Source organism: Abramis brama (assembly GCF_963993115.1).
Source record: "Abramis brama genome assembly, chromosome: 23".
NCBI classification, from domain to species: domain Eukaryota; kingdom Metazoa; phylum Chordata; class Actinopteri; order Cypriniformes; family Leuciscidae; genus Abramis; species Abramis brama.
This window is the reverse complement of record NC_139985.1, coordinates 8,818,643-8,834,905: the sequence shown is the minus strand read 5'-3', so window position 1 is coordinate 8,834,905 and position 16,263 is coordinate 8,818,643. Positions and strand designations below refer to the sequence as shown.

The window sequence follows — 16,263 nt, the reverse complement described above, 5'->3', positions numbered from 1 at the left end:
AAGAATGATTCTTTTGTCTTGTCCAGGAAGCAGCCAATGCATCACACCCTTTAAATGAGGAAGAGATGTGTTCCTAACTAAAAATACAAAAACATGAATGTCACAATGCTGTCAGCCTCCAGGGAGGGACCTTAAAATGTGTGAAGGCCTTTCAGGATGTCTTCTGGTTCTCCTTCACCTCACTGAATATATTCCCTGTTGGAACTGGCATGCTAATTGCAATGTCTTTGCTCTCCATTGGCCAAAAATAAAGAGGCAGATTTAGTTAGTTCCATCTTTAGTGTCTGATCATTGAGACAAGCTGTGTCCCTCCTAATCACAGTCTGACAGCAAATCCCGCCTGTCAACAAAGAGCACAGCCTCAATAAGGACTGTAGTGTGAATGTATTCCATTCACAGTTTGGACTGTGCTTATCTTTTCCCGTGCTTTACTCCATCTGTGCCTTTCTTTTTATCTATGTACTTTGGGGAAGGTCACTACAGCATTTGACACCTTTTCAATGCTTTGCTTTCGGAAACAGAAGTGTAGAGGTGTTATTGGCCCGTGTTGCTGCATCTCAAAGAGCCCCAGAAATCCCAAAAGCATAAACACCCGTCTATAGCTCTGCTATTGTTTTATTATGCATGTGTGTGTTATTGAAAGTGTTGAGTGTGTATGTGTCACTTTAAATTACTTTATTCCACCTCCCGTGTCACAGTGGACAAATTCCTCAAGCACCGTCAGCATATTGTAGTACTGGAGTGCATCATTTATTTTCACCTGACGTTGGTCTAGTCCAATTTTTTCTAAACATCTGTGCAGCCTTTTTTTAATTAACCTCCCTTGGTGCTTTTTTCTTCCCTTTGCTTCCCTTTCCCTTTTGATAACATGTCACCTATTTTCCCCTTCACTGTCCTTCTTCTTTTTTTGGTTGCTGTCAGTATTATTACTATTATTTACAGCATCATGAACACCATCAAAACATTTTTCAACAAAAAAATTATAAAGTGCAATAAGAACTCAATCAAATGATTGATTCATTTACATTTATGAGTAAGTAGTTCTCCCGATATAATTAGTAAATGTATAAAATACAAATTTTTAAATTAAAAATTTATTTATTTGAAGCATTATGAACAACATCGCAACATAGGCTACGTATTTTCCAATAATAAAAATAGAAAAATGCTATTAATTTTAATAATAGCAATACCAATGCTATAATAATAATGATAATAATAATAATTTGTATTATTATACAAACAGGGTATATCAACAGCTACATAAATAAATAGCATAGTATGCATTATAAATCAATGGAAGGATAGATTTTATGCTCATTTACGTTTATGGATAAATAATTTTACTGATTTTACTGATATAATCAGTAAAATGATAGAAAACCTAATTTTAAATTCAACATTATACTCATCATAAAAGATAAAAGATCTTTTTCTTAAGTTAATCTTCACTTAAATATCCATATTCTTCAAAACAACGACAAAAAAACAAAATCACACCAAAATCATTTCTGCCGATACAGCCTACGTCCGAAACTGCATACTCTCTTGAGTAGGTACTTATTTTGAATAAATAATTACTTTATGACCGCTAAAAAAGTATGTTCTATATAGTATGAGTGTGTGTAGTATGAATGTAATCTGGATGTTCTACATTCGCCATGTTGTTATTATCATGTGACCAGCATCAGTTACGTTGCTTCACTGCCATTCATAAATCCTCTCCCGTGACCTCATGGGATAGTAAAGTGTCCATCGTATGCACACTTCAGAATTTTGCCGGAAGTAGCAGGTCATCCGTGTACTTTTGCCTACTCTTTTATGAGTAGTGTGAATTCAGACATACTTTTGTCACATACTATTTTCCCCCTACTATATAGTAGGGAAGTATGCGATTTCGGATGCAGCCACCTTCACCTCTCTACTTTTTTCCCCATAGAGCCATGCTGTCTCCCATGTATGCAGACAGCTCAGTCATCATGGAGAGAGCGCCGTCCTTGCGGAAGGGTGGGAGAGTGCAGCCACAGGGCCACAAACTGCGCTGTCATCCTCCTACCAGCGGGAGCAGTGTTTGTGCCAACCCCACCTACTATCATACTGTGTATGACATGAGTGATGAAGCATGCCAAGTTGACTCCTTTGACTATAGCAAAACGAATGGAGGGGAAACCGTGGTGATGGATGGGACACTTTACTCTTTGATGCCCAGTGATTCTCTGGTTCCTCCTGTCAGAAGGAGAGGGGGCCTAGTGGACCACCGTGATGTCATCAAAGCCCACCAGTCCCATAAATTGCAGAGCACTCCACAAGCCCGACGAAAACAATGGGAGTGAGTATTAAATAATATGTTACATTTTTTTTTAAATGTCTTGGGTTTGACGACTTTGTTAGTTTAAAGTGTACTAGAAAAAAGTCCATCAAAAAGCACCAATCTTGTGTTTTGGCATGTTTAGTCATCTGATGACATTTAAGTTTACTGTAATTTTGCACAAGTAGTTTAATGTCAATGCTAGTCCTATGAATTGAAATTAGCAACCGTATAACCTTGTTTCATATGAAATGTCAACAATGGTCCACATTTCGATGGCGAAATACACCCACACACCATTCATCTTTATTATTATTATTATTTTATAAACCAGAGTTGGAACGTTTTGGTTAGACCTAGTTTGTTTTCATGCCTCCTCTAAAGCTTTCAGGGAGCATGTCTTCTCAGACTGTCACTCAAGAAATTCATCTCCTATCATATCTCTGAGAATAAAGGGCAGGTCATGAAGGTGTGTGTGTGTGTGGAGAGGATGTTTATGTTAGAGCCACAGTGATGGACACATTGATGGACATAGTGACGGTCCCTACTTCATTTGGACCCTGTGTGTGGTTGTGCCTGACAGCAGTTAGTGAATGTGGAAACCTTGAGCTCTAGGGGAAACAGAAATCTGCAGTGGAAAGAGAACAAACTCAGACCAAGATGGAAACATTAAATAAGGCAAAACAGCTGTGGTGAAGGTATGTTTGGCAAAGATGTTTTTGTAGTAGTGAAGTGAAAGCCTGTTTACATTCTTTTGTTGTGATTAGTGGAAACATGCTTCTCATAAACTTGTCAGTCTCATAATTGGTGCCCGACAGCCCGTCAATATGATGTATTTCTGTGTCACTGTAGCGCCAAACAGAATAGCAAAAATCACATATATATATAATTTTTGCTATTCTGTTTGGTGCTAATAGTGCCACATATATTTTGTTTTGCAACAAAGTTCGCTAATTCAAACATGATAAAAAATTGAACGTCTGGTTATTATAAGAGAAAAAAAAAAAAATTAACGAGCACTACACGAGAAAATTCACACCAATCGACTGTGATTAAACAAAGTTACTCAAAATTTCTCAAGTAACAAACAAAGTGTGAGCAGATCAAAAAGATCAAACAAAGCCACACAAAATTCAATCTCGGACGAGCCCCCAAATATGTTACGGCCCTTAATCTAATTTGGCTCTTTTTAAAACACACAAAAGACAAGGACCGAACATATCAAAAATCACAGACGATTGGGTAACATTTCTGACGTCAACCACGCCATAAGTTTTAATGAGAGGCACCTCAAGAGATAAACAAACAATAATCATAAATCAATAACACAGGTAGGGCAGCTACAAGAAAACAGGAACCCTTAGCTACACCTATTGTTCCAGGAGAGATCTTACCTAGCTCCCGAAAATAACTATAATGGGTGAATCTTCCGGGCAACTGCTTACCTTCGCTGTACTATATAAATAACAAAAAGTGTACTGAGAAAATAACCCCACTACCTGGTTTTAAAGAATAAAGTAGAACACAGTCTATCCAGCTATGCAACACAGTCAAAAACACAATCATAAGGATCGCTCCAGCATGGCGAGGCGAAGCGAGAGTGAGCTCGCCGCACGGCGAGAAACCCCCAGCTGGCAATCAGGCGAGAGAGGCGGAGAGAGAGAGAGCGCCAGCAACACCGTCCCGGCTTAAATAGCAGGAACTCCCATGACGTCACTTCACTTCCGCGGTGCAGGGAAAATCCCTTCTCAAAACTCCACCTACGAACTCAAAATAAATAATCACACACACTAACAGTTCAATATTATAATACCCACACGTAACAATATATATATGTGTGTTTAAAATGAGGAGGAGATCTACATGATTACAGAGCCGTAAAACTCGTTAGCGCCAACTAGTGGACGATTTCTTTCAATATTCTTACAGACCACTAGGGCCAGGAGTCGAACATGCCCATCGAGTTTCGTTCCGATCGGCTTCCGTTAACCTTGTCTAATAGGTGCTCAAAATTCATTGGCCGATGACGGCCATGTTTTTCGAGAATACGCCAATGTCCTCATAGACATACATGGCACCTTGGACCAAGACACTGCATACCAATTTTCAAGTCAATCGGACTAACAATCAGGTGGTCATAGCCCATTTTATGTTTTTTTTTTTATATATACAGTGGGGAGAACAAGTATTTGATACACTGCCGATTTTCAGGTTTTCCCACTTACAAAGCATGTAAAAGTCTGTAATTTTTTATCATAGGTACTCTTCAACTGTGAGTGACAGAATCTAAAACAAAAATCCAGAAAATCACATTGTATGATTTTATAAGTAATTAATTTGCATTTTATTGCATGATATAAGTATTTGATACATCAGAAAAAAAGAACTTAATATTTGGTACAGAAACCTTTGTTTGCAATTACAGAGATCATACGTTTTCTGTAGTTCTTGACCAGGTTTGCACACACTGCAGCAGGGATTTTGGCCCACTCCTCCATACAGACCTTCTCCAGATCCTTCAGGTTTCGGGGCAGTCGCTGGGCAATACAGACTTTCAGCTCCCTCCAAAGATTTTCTATTGGGTTCAGGTCTGGAGACTGGCTAGGCCACTCCAGGACCTTGAGATGCTTCTTATGGAGCCACTCCTTAGTTGCCCTGGCTGTGTGTTTCAGGTCGTTGCCATGCTGGAAGACCCAGCCACGACCCATCTTCAATGCTCTTACTGAGGGAAGGAGGTTGTTGGCCAAGATCTTGCGATACATGGCCTCATCCATCCTCCCCTCAATACAGTGCAGTCGTCCTGTCCCCTTTGCAGAAAAGCATCCCCAAAGAGTGATGTTTCCACCTCCATGCTTCACGGTTGGGATGGTGTTCTTGGGGTTGTACTTATCCTTCTTCTTCCTCCAAACACAGCGAGTGGAGTTTAGACCAAAAAGCTCTATTTTTGTCTCATCAGACCACATGACCTTCTCCCATTCCTCCTCTGGATCATCCAGATGGTCATTGGCAAACTTCAGACGTTCCTGGACATGCGCTGGCTTGAGCAGGGGGACCTTGCGTGCGCTGCAGGATTTTAATCCATGACGGCGTAGTGTGTTACTAATGGTTTTCTTTGAGACTGTGGTCCCAGCTCTCTTCAGGTCATTGACCAGGACATGCCGTGTAGTTCTGGGCTGATCCCTCACCTTCCTCATGATCATTGATGCCCCACGAGGTGAGATCTTGCATGGTGCCCCAGACCGAGGGAGATTGACCGTCATCTTGAGCTTCTTCCATTTTCTAATAATTGCACCAACAGTTGTTGCCTTCTCACCAAGCTGCTTGCCTATTGTCCAGTAGCCCATCCCAGCCTTGTGCAGGTCTACAATTTTATCCCTGATGTCCTTACACAGCTCACTGGTCTTGGCCATTGTGGAGAGGTTGGAGTCTGTTCGATTGAGTGTGTGGACAGGTGTCTTTTATAAAGGTAACGAGTTCAAAAAGGTGCAGTTAATACAGGTAATGAGTGGAGAACAGAAGGGCTTCTTAAAGAAAAACTAACAGGTCTGTGAGAGCCGTAATTCTTACTGGTTGGTAGGTAATCAAATGCTCATGTCATGCAATAAAATGCAAATTAATTATTTAAAAATCATACAATGTGATTTTCTGGATTTTTGTTTTAGATTCCGTCACTCACAGTTGAAGAGTACCTATGATAAACATTACAGACTTCAACATGGTTTGTAAGTGGGAAAACCTGCAAAATCAGCAGTTTATCAAATACTTGTTCTCCCCACTGTATATATATTTCCAACTCATGGTCAGAATGAATTGCTATAAATTACATATTTATAGTTGTTTCTGGGAATAGGGGGAAATCATTTTACCTAAATATAGTTCATGTTAGAAAGAACATGTTCTTTTCTACCTTGACGTTGTTAGCACAAAAACTTGTGTCATCGGCTGTAGGTCTCTGGTGTTTAGAAGAGTATGACTTTGTTTCTGTTTTGCGTCACGGAGGGACTGCTTAAAAATGAACACAGAGTGGCAGTGAAATCCAGTCACGATTTCTGTTATGCTTTAGGGGTGTGGAGGCTTCCACTCTCATTGCTCACCCACTCATTCTGGCAGTCGTAGCAGCGGGGAGACGGGAGATAACAGGTTACTGACAGAAAATGCAATCTCACCTCATTTCACTCATTTCCCCTCACTCTCTTCTCTCTCACTTTCCTTTTCTTGTCTCTGGCTGTAATTAAATATGGGCCCAGGGAGTCTGTCACACAGCAGAGTGGTAGAGAAATGCACAAACAAACACTCACATGTATAAGATACACCACTAAACTCATTCCAGCTATGCAACACATATTGTGCAGACATTGAAAATCTTCATATTCAAGTCTATTTGTGATATTGACCATGTGAACTCTTTTGTGGAGATGGTCAGATGTTTGATGTTCTTGTGTCCATTGAATCACAAGCTCTTTGGATCATTTCCAAATTATGCTGGAGAACATTATGTCAGCCTGGAAACAATTTTAGTGGTATAAAAATACTAATTTTATTAATTATATAAAAATATATATAAAAAGTAAGATACCATATACTAGGATAGTTTCATGAACTGCCCTGAAACACTCTCACATTGTCCCTGGGACAGTAGGTTATTCTTACTGTTGAGACCTGAAATTAGAAGCCTTTTCCTCATATTCTCTCAAGGTAAAAACCTGCATTAGACTCTGTTTCTTTCTCTCTTTCCCAGTCTTTCTCTTTAGCCACTGCGTTGTGCTCAGTGTTTTCCATAAACACGGGGTATGTCTCTCACACGCTCTCAATTAGAGCAGTGCTATATTAAAACATCCTCTTAAATAGAATAAAAAAACACTTAGCTGTTGCTTAGCTGTGTATTGCATCTCTTCTCCATACCTTCATCTGTGTCCCACATACCTCCCCCTTATCTGTGCTGTTGATTGCTTCACTTCATATTTCAGTGGTCTAGGTTTAGAATGAAAGGCTGAAAATCAAAACACATGAGCCTCAGGCTTTTGAGTATTTTACATATAGACTGTACACACACACACACACATAGAGAGTCTTATACAGAGACACTTGGCAGCAAGTATGGACAGATCAGCCGGCAGTGTGACAAGAGGGCAGCTTTTGTGCGGACGCTTCCACAGTTTCTGTTGGCAAGACAGACCTAAGCCACATAAATAGGGTGGCTGTGCTATTTTTAGCAACCATAAAATTGGCTTTTTAGCATTTCCAAGGCCGCAATGAATTAAAGCATTGATTTAAGACAGAGAAACTGGGATGATTTGTGGAATATGATATTACAGTTGTGAGGGTGCTTGATGATTAAATGTCATCTAGAATGATCTTGGCAGCTGCAGTCCTTTTCCCAAAGACTGAGAGGATGCCAACAGATGCAAATGTAGAGACTTCCTGATTAGCCTCTGCAAATAGTTTCCATGTTGATTTATACCAGTGGCGAGGGAATAAAATTCCAATCGAGTGGACCTTGGCAAAATGCTATGGATTTTATGATCATTCTTTTCCTTAGCCTATATGAAAACATTTTTGCAATTTTTTTTTTTTTTTTGTGGCACAATTATTAACTGTACAATAACGATATCTGCACTATTTACTGAGTTGCACATTTACTTTAATACATTAAGGCTCAAAAGTTTGGGGTTAGTAATATAAAAAAGAAGCCTCATATGCTCACCAAGGCTGCAAAAAGTTGATTAAATAGACAGTAAAGAAACAGTAATATTATGAAACAGTATTTCAATTTAAAATAACTGTTTTCTATGTTTATATACTTTAAAATGTAATTTATTCCTGTGCTTACAAAGCTGAATCTTCAGCATCATTACTCCAGTCTTCAGTGTCACATGATCCTTCAGAAATCATTCTAATATGCTGATTTGTTGCTCAAGAAACATGAAATTAGTTTGTTCTTAATATTTTTGAGGAATTGTTTTCAGAATTCTTTGATGAATAGAAAGTTCAAAGAAACTATTTGTCAAATAATCAATGTCTTTACTCTCACTTTTGAATTGCATCCTTGGTGAATAGAATTATTCATTTCTTTAAAAAAAAAATGACAATGAATAATTGTACTGACCCCATCCTTTTGATTGGTTGTTTTTCTTGTGCGACATGTTAATGTGGTGAGACCCGTTAAAATGTTTGTCATTGCATTAGATGACAAAATATCAAACCAAGTGGCATTTGCAAACAGATTTTTTTTTTATGTAACCAATCAATGTGATTTTTAGTGGATGCATGCATACGTAGATGCAGTTCCCTTAAAATTAGGATTTTTTTTGCTTTTGCATAGCACTTGTAGATTTGAGCTAAATCAGTTGCTAAAACTTTTTAAAAGCTGAGCTAAATCAGTTTAAATTAAATTAAATGATAGGAGAAGTTATTGTACAAAGAGAACATGAGATTCACAGCTGGATACCGGCCATAAGATGAAACATAGGAGATGAAACAAGTTTTCAAGTTTTTTTGTGCTTTATTCATGAAAAAACACTTTTGTGCTTGGCTGGGCAAAAATAGTTTTTTAGTGAAGTCGCATTTGAAGAGCCTTATATTATCTATATCACAAAACTATATAAAAAAAAAAAAGCTTTTTAATTCGCAGAGGCAGCATAAACCTGTGCATGAATCATAGTTGTGGGGAAAAAATAGATTGAAAGTTGATTTTCATGCACAGTTGACAGAAAAGATGATATGCAGAGCAAGATTTAAGGCTCGTTTTATGATAGCAATCAGATATTATGTAATTTATTTTTTATTTTTAAACAATTAAATGCAGTAGTTTTAAAACCGTCTAGTAAGGCCAGAACAAATGGCATGTACAAGGAAAAGGAAGTACATGGTTTCTGGAAGAGTTAGGCAAAGAGTATAGAAAATATCATTATCTTCATATAAAAACAATGAAAAGTTTCCACCTTGATAAACAGTATGAGAAAGAACAATGAAACATTGCAGCCTATATTTAGTCCATGTGAGAGGATGGATGGATCAATAGATGAACATCACCTAAGGAAATTATGAAATGGAAAGTAAAAGAATGAAATATGAAGTAATCAAGAGGAGGAGTGAAACGGGAGACAGATTGAACATTAAGACCAATGAGAACAGAATGAGTGTCCTCTTAAACACTGAGCTATTGTTTGTTTTTCTCAGGTTATTTCCAATTTCCCTTCTCTTGCAGTCTAACTACACCTTCATCTTGCCCTTCATCCCTTCTTTCTTTTTCCTTTGGTCCCCCTTTACAACTTTCTTCTCTTATCTTCTTTTTATCTTGCATCAATCTAGCTTATTGCCAAGCGTGGCAGACCTGTTCCAGACAGAGGCGTCCCTTAGGACCCAGTTTCTCCAATGTCTGTGTGCGTGCGTGTATATTGATCGCTTTCTGGTGTGGTTGCGAAATCGTAATTCCTTACGGGTTTCTTGTTGTTATTGAACTCTAAAAATACACCTCAGCAGTTTTCATGCAACTATGTCTCTGCATTAAATTCATTACTGTACATAATTACTTGGCTGGATCCAAATAGTGCACAAATGCATTACTTCAGTTTAGGCATCTGTGTCGTAAACCAGCTCACTGTCTGGTTTTTAGGCACAATTTATTGAGCCTGGGATCCTGTCAAACCACAGTGTTCTCCCAGCCTGAGACTGCACCTCCTGCATCTCAATTATGCATTTGTGCCATACTGTCTTCCTGTATGAGATCTCAGAGGTGAGCTTGTTGTGTGTGTGCTTGTGAGAGAGAATTTTTTATGCTTAAAGAAATGTATTAAATCCTTTTCCGGTGTGGTAGGCAGAAACAGGAGAGTCATAATCTGGTAGGGAGTAAAGAATAACAATATAAAAAACTGTTATAAAGTTCACAAAAATAGTCACACGTCTTCCTTCATACAAATCGAATGTTTTGCGAGGAAATGCACAGTTTCTCAGGGAACTCCAAACTTTTGCGATCGAACGCGAAAACATCTAAGTATATTTTTTTCTCCCATATCATATTTTTTTCCCATCACCATGTTATTTTAGGGGCTGCGTACAAACCAGTTCAGAAACATTCTTTAAAATATATTCTTGTGTAGTTCATCTTCTGTAGCCTAGTTCATGAAAGTGGACTCAGTTGTGAAAACAGATCAAATTCTACCTATGTTTGTGTGTCTTTCTGTGTATCTCTTGTTATTCATGAATGTAGGGCAGAACTCACTTTACTTTATCTCTCTGTCCTCTGTCGTTTCTCTGAGCCATTTAGATGCTAATGCAGCCAGTGAGCTCTTTCCATCTGCTGCTGGCCCAAAGGTCACAGCAGGGTCAGCTCAAATCTGCTCTGGGGGGCTGGACTGTCTGACCCTTGTTCACACCCATTCACACTTCCTTTTTTCCCTGACTAATAACAAATATGACACAATACACACATGGGTATGTTTAATGGTGTCTGTGAATCAGGCTGCTGAAGGTAAATGGGAGTGTTATTTACAGTGCATGTAGATGTTTATCTTCACATGAAACAAATACCCAGTGTACCTTTTATTTCAAATGCTTCCACATCACTCTGAACTGTATTGCTTATTTTCAGGTGTCAAATAAACTGCAGATAGCCGTTGTCATATATTTATGTTAGCAAATAATACTACAGTATGAGTAGTATAGGATGTTAAAGTAAAAAAATCTGGCTATTGTACAGTTCTTACTAAAAAAGTGCACTCTCATTAAGCAAGTCAGACAAAGAGAGCTTTTTATTCAAGAAAAGAAGTGCTGGGAGACTAACACGCTCACAGCAATCTTCTCAATGGATATTATGCCATAAAAAATTCTTTATTACAGTGCTTTACTTCCCTCTCATATTCAGAGATTGATCTATTGCTTTCCATTGCCCTTCGTTCATATTTTGTTGTCACGATTTGTCTAGATCCTTGCAGATTTCACAAGACACACATATGCTTTAATTTGATTTTATGCTTTAACTTCAAAACCATAAGTAATTCAAAGATATTTATTGGATATATTTATTAGATATATTTACATCACATACAGCTTCAGGAACAAGCTGTTATGCCTTTCTGCAATGTTAGAGTTACTGCCCTCTCCTGGGCAAAATATTCAACTGCACTGTGAAAGATGAAGTCCCGTTCACTTGGCTTCTAAGAGGGTGTGTGTGTGTGTGTGTGTGTGTGTGTGTGTGTGTGTGTGTGTGTGTGTGTGTGTGTGTGGATTTCAACCTGAATGCACAGACTCATGGGGACTTGTGTCACCGTGGGGACCTAAATGAGGTCCCATGAGGAAACAAGCTTTTTGTGAAAATGTAAAAATGCAGAAAGTTTTCTGTGATGGGTAAGTTTAGGGGTAAGGTTAGTGAAAGGGGATAGAATATACAATTTATACAGTATAAAACCATTACATTTATGAGAGTTCCCACAAAGATAGCAAACCAGACATGTTTGTTTGTATATACAGTGAGGAAAATAAGTATTTGAACACCCTGCTATTTTGCAAGTTCTCCCACTTGGAAATCATGGAGGGGTCTGAAATTGTCATCGTAGGTGCATGTCCACTGTGAGAGACATAATCTAAAAAAAAAATCCAGAAATCACAATATATGATTTTTTAACTATTTATTTGTATGATACAGCTGCAAATAAGTATTTGAACACCTGTCTATCAGCTGGAATTCTGACCCTCAAAGACCTGTTAGTCTGCCTTTAAAATGTCCACCTCCACTCCATTTATTATCCTAAATTAGATGCACCTGTTTGAGGTCGTTAGCTGCATAAAGACACCTGTCCACCCCATACAATCAGTAAGAATCCAACTACTAACATGGCCAAGACCAAAGAGCAGTCCAAAGACACTAGAGACAAAATTGTACACCTCCACAAGGCTGGAAAGGGCTACGGGGAAATTGCCAAGCAGCTTGGTGAAAAAAGGTCCACTGTTGGAGCAATCATTAGAAAATGGAAGAAGCTAAACATGACTGTCAATCTCCCTCGGACTGGGGCTCCATGCAAGATCTCACCTCGTGGGGTCTCAATGATCCTAAGAAAGGTGAGAAATCAGCCCAGAACTACACGGGAGGAGCTGGTCAATGACCTGAAAAGAGCTGGGACCACCGTTTCCAAGGTTACTGTTGGTAATACACTAAGACGTCATGGTTTGAAATCATGTATGGCACGGAAGGTTCCCCTGCTTAAACCAGCACATGTCAAGGCCCATCTTAAGTTTGCCAATGACCATTTGGATGATCCAGAGGAGTCATGGGAGAAAGTCATGTGGTCAGATGAGACCAAAATAGAACTTTTTGGTCATAATTCCACTAAACGTGTTTGGAGGAAGAAGAATGATGAGTACCATCCCAAGAACACCATCCCTACTGTGAAGCATGGGGGTGGTAGCATCATGCTTTGGGGGTGTTTTTCTGCACATGGGAAAGGGCGACTGCACTGTATTAAGGAGAGGATGACCGGGGCCATGTATTGCGAGATTTTGGGGAACAACCTCCTTCCCTCAGTTAGAGCATTGAAGATGGGTCGAGGCTGGGTCTTCCAACATGACAATGACCCGAAGCACACAGCCAGGATAACCAAGGAGTGGCTCTGTAAGAAGCATATCAAGGTTCTGGCGTGGCCTAGCCAGTCTCCAGACCTAAACCCAATAGAGAATCTTTGGAGGGAGCTCAAACTCCGTGTTTCTCAGCGACAGCCCAGAAACCTGACTGATCTAGAGAAGATCTGTGTGGAGGAGTGGGCCAAAATCCCTCCTGCAGTGTGTGCAAACCTGGTGAAAAACTACAGGAAACGTTTGACCTCTGTAATTGCAAACAAAGGCCACTGTACCAAATATTAACATTGATTTTCTCAGGTGTTCAAATACTTATTTGCAGCTGTATCATACAAATAAATAGTTAAAAAATCATACATTGTGATTTCTGGATTTTTTTTTTTAGATTATGTCTCTCACAGTGGACATGCACCTACGATGACAATTTCAGACCCCTCCATGATTTCTAAGTGGGAGAACTTGCAAAATAGCAGGGTGTTCAAATACTTATTTTCCTCACTGTATGTATATATATATATATATATACAATCATTGTTTTTTTGTGGTTATTTTTCATGTTCACCTGAGGCATTTTGCCATCTTAAAAGTAAAATTAGATGGACATTAAAAAAAGTAACCAGACAAAGATTTTATTAGAGAAAAATTATGTATATACTATATTTTTTAAAAAATAAAATTTACAGTGAAACATTGACATTGTTCCAAAAAAAAAAAAAAAAAGTCTATTTAAAATAAATACTATTTTGATATTTCTGAAAATACAGCTTTGCCATCACAGGAATAAATTACATTTTAGAAATATATTAAAATAGAAAAACAGTTATTTTATATTGTAATGATATTTCACAATATTACTGTTTTTGTTTATTTTAATCGACCCCAAAATTTTGAACGGTTGTATATAATTTTACATTTATATTATATTATTCCATTATTATCTTGTGTCTGTAGATGATATATAAAAATGTGTAGAAGATTTGTGTTTAACTTAATTAGTGACTAGAAGATTTGTGTTTAACGTGAATTTAGTGACTAACGTAATTATCAACACACACAATGCTTTTTGCTTTTTCATTTGCTGTTAAAATGTACAGCATGGATGTTGTGAATTTAACATCAGCCTTACTGTACTTTTACCCTCATTGTATTTGCCTTGATTAAGTTATAAATTAAATTGGCATTGTTAATGGCTGTTGACGAGATGAAACAATGTTTGAGGCCAACCTCAAAGCATTAAAGGACAAATCCAGTGAAAAATGAACCTGGGGTTAATTAACACATGGTTACCGAGTCGATCGTTCCCTGCGATGCGTTTTCATGAAAATCGAATGTAAAGAGTTTTATCTTTAAAAACAGATTAGCTCATAACACTAGTATATGGGGCACAGAGTAAGTAAAAGTAAATCGCTAGTTAATACCACTAACAAGGCTCAAAATAGCCTCACACTAACACGGTAACATAATGAGGGTCCCTACATGCAAACCGAAGCATTGAGAACTTTGTAAGTGTACAGACAGTTTAATAAGAAGATGCAGGAGCCATCTTGGAAAACAGTCTCGACTAATCGAGCCACGAACGCCGTGCTACGTTAGATTTCACAAACGTAATTCCTATCAACAAGCTCACTTAGCACACCGTTCGTGGCTCGATTAGTCGAGACTGTTTTCCAAGATGGCTCCTGCATGTAAACGCGTAATGTTCTGTCTTTATAAAGTATCTTCTTATTAAACTGTCTGTAAACTTACAAAGTTCTCAATGCTTCGGTTTGCATGTAGGGACCCTCATTATGTTACCGTGTTAGTGTGAGGCTATTTTGAGCCTTGTTAGTGGTATTAACTAGCGATTTACTTTTACTTACTCTGTGCCCCATATACTAGTGTTATGAGCTAATCTGTTTTTAAAGATAAAACTCTTTACATTCGATTTTCATGAAAACGCATCGCAGGGAACGATCGACTCGGTAACCATGTGTTAATTAACCCCAGGTTCATTTTTCACTGGATTTCTCCTTTAAGCTAGACATTTCCTGAGTAAATGGTTGAAATCCACAAACTTTCCTCCCATGAGCTGTACAGTAGGGGGAGCTGTGAAACCTGGTTACATTTTTAGCCTGCTCGTCCAATATCAGACACACGGTGGCACTGCAGACAGTGCTGTTAGATTTCTGCAGCCCCACCTACTGTTTTGTCACCCTGTAATCACCCACAGCTGAGGGGATCTCCCATCTTGATTCACTCAAGCACTCGCTCCTCTTCGTCTCTCGCCCACTCTCTTGCTCTAAGCCTCGACACATACCATTGTGATGATCATTACAGCAGTAGTGTTACAACTCATTTTGACAAGCTCTGTCTATCAGTTTGATTGAATGGATTTAATCAGTATGATTGCCATGTGCTGTGCCTGAATTCTCTCTGATCACAGTTGCAGTGAAAGCAGTAAAAGGCTGCGAAAACCTGATCCACCATTAGAAAGGACTTCACTAACATTTTATGCCGCTCATGCTGTGAATAAGCTGCTCTCCCTCATGTCATTTTAAACCTGTATAACTTATTTCCTTCACACAAAAGGAGACGTTTAGCATGATATCTGAGCTGCTGTTTTCCAGTGAATGAAAGTGGATGGTGACTATGCGCTGTCAAGCTCCAAAAAGACCAAAAGAAAAGCATCATAAATGTAGTTTTTAAGACATGTGCACTATATTCAAAGTCCTCTTAAACCATATACTATACTAACTTTGACTTAAAGTTATGGACGGAAAACCCAAATTAAAGTTATTTATGGAAAACCTTGCATGGCAGCTGTGGTCACCATTCACTTTCATTGTATGAAAACATTAAGTACATTCTGTTATAAATGACTCCTTTTATAGATCATATAGGTTTCAAAAGACATCAGGATGAGCAAACAATGACAGAATGTTAATTTTCTTCTGCAGAATACAAAAGAGTATATTTTGAAGTACGTTGGGACCAACATTGGACCCTATTGACTTTCATTTTGCTGAGTCCGTAGCCATTTTCAAGAAACGGCTGAAGACACATATTTTTCGGCAGCACTTGATCCATTAATACTACCACTTTCTCTTCTATTCTATATCTATTTATAAAAAATAAAATTAAAATAAAAACATGTACTGCGTTAGATTAAACTGGGAAGGGTTAGAACACTTGCATATTGTTGTCCTATTGTTAGTTTTAACTGCTTCTATTGTTCTCATTTGTAAGTCGTTTTGGATAAAAGCGTCTGCTAAATGAATAAATGTAAATGTATTTTTATTTGCAAAAAATAAAACGCTTTGTTTTCCATAAAAGTAGTTTTGGAACAACATGACGGTGCATACATTTTTAAGGGTTCTTGTGGAAAACCACAGTTGTTTATTTCTGTC

The 16,263-nt window shown here is 38.3% G+C and overlaps 1 protein-coding gene across 1 annotated transcript in view; it reads left to right on the top strand.

Moving 5' to 3' along the window:
- The window catches only part of cacna1ab (calcium channel, voltage-dependent, P/Q type, alpha 1A subunit, b), a 140,318-nt gene that overhangs the window by 1,349 nt on the left and 122,706 nt on the right, over positions 1-16,263 (top strand). The window contains exon 2 of the mRNA XM_084101344.1: positions 1,940-2,329. Within this exon, the coding sequence (XP_083957470.1) occupies positions 1,944-2,329 (386 nt within the window). The 5' untranslated portion in view covers positions 1,940-1,943. The remainder of the gene's footprint in view (positions 1-1,939; positions 2,330-16,263) is intronic.